This window comes from Condylura cristata, unplaced genomic scaffold, assembly GCF_000260355.1.
Source record: "Condylura cristata isolate star-nosed mole 26May11 unplaced genomic scaffold, ConCri1.0 scaffold00020, whole genome shotgun sequence".
Classification (NCBI taxonomy): Eukaryota; Metazoa; Chordata; class Mammalia; order Eulipotyphla; family Talpidae; genus Condylura; species Condylura cristata.
This window is the reverse complement of record NW_004567121.1, coordinates 37984458-37988905: the sequence shown is the minus strand read 5'-3', so window position 1 is coordinate 37988905 and position 4448 is coordinate 37984458. Positions and strand designations below refer to the sequence as shown.

The 4448-nt window shown below is 69.0% G+C and overlaps 1 protein-coding gene across 1 annotated transcript in view; it reads left to right on the top strand.

Annotated features, from left to right (window-relative positions):
- The window catches only part of ASAP2 (ArfGAP with SH3 domain, ankyrin repeat and PH domain 2), a 28507-nt gene extending 24065 nt beyond the window's left edge, over window positions 1-4442 (top strand). The window contains exons 17-21 of the mRNA XM_012727572.1: window positions 816-975; window positions 2066-2112; window positions 2458-2549; window positions 2921-3043; window positions 4324-4442. Coding sequence (XP_012583026.1) covers window positions 816-975; window positions 2066-2112; window positions 2458-2549; window positions 2921-3043; window positions 4324-4398 — 497 coding nt within the window. The 3' untranslated portion in view covers window positions 4399-4442. The remainder of the gene's footprint in view (window positions 1-815; window positions 976-2065; window positions 2113-2457; window positions 2550-2920; window positions 3044-4323) is intronic.
- The last annotated feature ends 6 nt before the right edge of the window (window positions 4443-4448 follow it).

Sequence of the window (4448 nt, the reverse complement as noted above, 5' to 3'; positions counted from 1 at the left end):
GAGCCGGTGCCAGTGGCCTGTGCTGGCGCCGGGCCTGCGCAGGACTGCCCAGCCGGCCGGAAGGCCCCTGCAGCCCAGCTCCCGCCCGCCTCTCGCCTGGCTGCCTCTGGGCCGCGGGGCTTGGAGTTTGGATTTTGATGGAGTCTTCTCTTGGTCTTCCTTCAAAAGAGAGAAAGGAAACAAGAAATAAAATAGGGCATGGGGGAGCCCTCCTTGCTGGGGGCGCCTCTCCACAGGGGGGCTCCACCTCCTTGGTGTCCACACCCACACCGCGGCGGCTGTCCCAGCAAGGACCCCAGGGAGGACGCGGGGCATGTCGGGAGCGCCCCATGCTGCGCAGTGCCGACGGGAAGGAGGCCTGGCCGAGGCCCAGCCTGTCTGACCGGCCGGACCCCCAGGGTGCCTCAGCTGTCACAGGAGGGGCCAGGGCGCCTCGCAGGCCCTGGGCTCCCTGCTCAGGATGGGCCCCGCAGCCTGGCACACGGGCAGGACTCGGCACGGCCGAGAGACTAGCCCAAGGAGGCCAGTTCCCCAGGCAGGGGCAGGGGTGCGGCCAGCGGGCCCAGACCTCAGCCCCCCGCTGTCCTCCAGGGCACGGGAGGAGGCCAGAAAGCTGCGAAGATGCTCACGGGCTCGGCAAAACCCCCAGTGTGTATTTGGGGTGCGCGGGGCCCCGGGGAAGGCCCCACCGTGACGTCTCCGTGCCTGGACACGGGCCGCAGGTCGCGGTGGTCCCTGCCCTGGGACGGCAGGGTGGACGTCCCACGGCACAGCGCCTCTGCCCGCCTCTGCATTTCCGTTTCCTCTCTCCACAGACCCTCTGGCTCCCACACTGCCCGCTCCGGGGGCCAAGGCCAGCGTCATGGAAGCCCTGGGCCAGCAGGGCAAGCCCGCTCCGCCTGGGGCGCCAGCTGGCAAGGCCGCGCCCCCGCCCTTGCCGCCCAGCCGGCTGCCGCAGCAGAGGCCCACTCCCGGGTAAGCCTCTCCCCGCCTGCTGCGCCGGGGGCTCCCCCGCAGCCGTCCCGCTTCCTCCTCGCCGAGGTTTCCATCCAGACTGTCCACGTTGCCACGGCGTGAAGGGCACGTCCCTCCTCGCGCGGCGGCTCCCTGGGCCTCAGGCTCTCAGTGGCTTTCCCAGAGGCACGAGCTGTCCTGCCAGGGTGGCGCCCCGTTGAGCGCCGGCGCCAGCGTCCTGGCGGGTGAGACCTCTGCGTTGCTTGTCGCCGGCCGGTGAGGTCCCCTGGAACACTGGGGTCTCCGGCCACCGTCAGCCAGCACGGTCGGGACACCAGCCTGACCCCTTCAGCTCCTCCACAAAGGGCCCGTGTCAGGGGAAAGTGGGTTCTCTCAGTGCGGACAAAAGCGAGAAGCCGGGGCTTGTCTGTGGGTACTCGCCCCTGTTCCAGGGGCTGTGGGGCTGGTGTCGGTCTGGTGACCTGGTGACCGGCCCGGCGTGTCCGAGGGACACCTGGCTAGAGCCCCTCTGTTCCTCACAGCGTGCCTGGCCACGTCCTTACTTCGGGAGGTGGCAAATTTCCTGTCACACCTTTCGTAGGTGACAGTGCCCGCTCACAGAAGGCCATCCCGCAGGGCCAGCCAGGTGGTCAGTCTAAGTTAATAGACCCCCCGCAGTACTGGCCAGAGGCTCCCGGGGAACCCAAGCCTTGGTCAAGCCGCACAGCGACGGGCCACACGGCATGGAGGTGGGTGGTGCCTGGTGCCCAGACGGGCCCCAGCCGGCCATCAGGCCCGGGTGTCCAGCCAGCCCTGTCCTCACACGGAGGGACTGCGGCCCTCGGGAGGGGTGGAGCTGGTGGTGTGGCCGGCTGGAAGCAGGCCTGGTGCAGTGCTGCAGGGCGCGTGGAAACCCCCAGCCCCGTGGGCGGAGCCCTGCCGTGGGCCAGGACACCTGGGTCCAGCGCCGCCTCCTTCGCAAGCTGGCAGTTGAGCGCTGTCCAGAGAGCGGCTCAGCCGTTGCACACAGGCGGCCCCCGTGCAGCGGGCCGGGGAGCAGCGGGCCGTGGCTTTGGGCTTCCGTCCGTCAGTCTGTTTCCCTTCTCTGCAGGGAGAAGTCAACCCCGCTGATCAACAAAGGCCAGCCCCGAGGCCCTGGTATGACTCGATTCGGAACTGGGGTTTCCTCTGCTTGCTCTCGGGTGGCAAAGTGGGGACACTCTAGCACGGTCAGCCTGGGGTCAGAGCCCAGCTGTCCCTCCTTGGCGGGGCCCCGCCCCAGGCCCGAGGCTGCTCTGGCTGCTCCGTCCGGTGCGCACCCTTCTGGCCCTCCAGCTGGGAGCAGCCGGTGGCCCCGGCGCGCTCGGAGGGGCGTGTGGAACTCGCGTGTGGAGGGGCTTTCCCCACAGGGGCCGGGCGGCGCGGGCCCCTCCGGACGGCGCGTCTGCCCGCCGCGGGGCTGCTGCCGGCCCAGTGTGACGTCGCTTTATTTTGACCCTGCAGCAGCGGATCCCTCGGGAACAGACGCCCTGGGTGCTCTGTCCGGCTCGGTGGTCCTCCAGCCCCCGGCGCCCATGCCCAGGAAGTCCCAGACGGTCAGTGCACACCCCTCTTCCTGCCTCTGCTCTGGCTAGGGGCGGCGGGGGTTTCCGAGGCTCTGAGGGAGCGGCCTGCTGCAGCTCGGGCGCAGGAGGCATGTACGGGCCCTGGCACTTCGACTCTGGGTTCTGGAGCAGAGCTGTGTGCACACCCACTCTGGCTACCTCGTTCCCAGCTCTCTGCTCTCAGCCTCGGTCTCTTCCCTGCTCTCTCCCACCGGCTCCTAGAGGCCCTGTGCCCCAAGACCACCATCTTGATGCCCCGAGCTCCCTGGCCTGCACCGCACCCTCGGGGCCAGCTGGAAGCCAGGCGTCCCGGTCTCTGCCCCAGGCCACACTACCCGTGACCCCTCTCCTCCCCCATGCAGACCAAGCTGAAGCCCAAGAGGGTCAAGGCCCTGTATAACTGCGTGGCCGACAACCCGGATGAGCTGACCTTCTCCGAGGGGGACGTGATCATCGTGGATGGGGAGGAGGACCAAGAGTGGTGGGTGAGTCAGGGCTGGGGCCTGGAGGCCCTGGAGGCAGTGAGTTCCAGGCACAGCTTCCCGCCTGCGCATCCCCGGCCTGTGCCGGGCCCCTGCTGTCCTCAGTGTCCCCCAGGTACCCGCTTCTGAGTGGCCGCAGAATCCCGGGGGGAGGGGCCTCCGCTGCAGGGCGGTCGGCCGCTGGGCTCCGGTTTCCAGAGCGTGCCGGATCTGAAGAGAGGTTCCTGCGTTTGAGGCCCTGAGCCCTAGGTGGTCCCGTCTTCCCCATGTCGCTGGGGAGAGTGAGGGGCACAGACAGAGCCTAAGCAGCACATGTCCAGCAGCCAGGACTGGGGCCCCCGAAGTGCCCACGCACAGATGGCAATGCCACGCCGAAGGGCACGTGGCCGCGAGCAGTACCGTGCTGCCACCAGCACAGGCAGGCGCCTGGGGCGATGTGCAGCCTCATGGGGGGCAGAGGCCAGTGCTGGGTGTTTCCACAGCGGGGTGACGGGCAGCAAACCCGCTGCTAGAAGCCAGCAGAGGCCCCAACAAGCGGATGGTTTGAGGTTAAGCGGAGGAGGAAGAGCAGACACGCAAGGGTCCCTGGGAAGGATCGAGAGAGCCGCGCAGGCAGGAGATGGCACAAGACTCGGACGCGAGTCTTGGTGGGCAGTACAGCTCGGCCTGGGGGCGCGGCAGAGGCGGGGGCGTGCCAGGTGGGCACCCGCAGCCTGCCCGAGGGGCGGGCGCCCCGCAGCCTTGTGTCCGTCCCGTGATGAGACAGGGCCTCAATAACGGGCCCATGAGGTGGGGGCCTGGGTGGCAGCACGGAGCCGTGCCCTCCACGTGTGGGTGAGTGGGGGCAGGGGGGTGCTCCTGATGACCCTGAGGATGGGACACAGCAGCGCAGGCAGTGACGGGGGCTGGGCGGGAACTCAGGCGCAGAGAAGACGTGGCGGCTGCGTGGTCTCTGCCGCCCCCAAGGCATGGAGCCCCCGTGTCTGCCGGGCAACTTTGTCTAGGTGTCTCCGTACGTAATTGGGGTCAGACTGCATCATTTTACCCAGAAGGGCAGTGAAGGGGCGTCCTCAGGCCTTCCCAGAGACCAAGCGTAAATGGGACCGAGACAGGTTTGCAGCTCCCGGCTGCAGACACGCGGTTTCTCCATCGTCCCCGAAACAGGGCGCGCGTGGGGGGCGCTTTGCCGCCTGCGCCAGGGCCCCGCCAGTGTGCCTGAGCGTCCCCGGCCCGCGCCTCCGGGTTCCGGGTGAGCCCCACGACCCGCCTGTCCTTCCTTTCAGATCGGCCACATCGACGGCGACCCCAGCCGCAGGGGCGCCTTCCCCGTGTCGTTTGTGCACTTTATTGCCGACTGAGGCGCCGCCGAGGACGCTGCACCGCGCCGGCCGGCTCCCGTGGGCGCCAA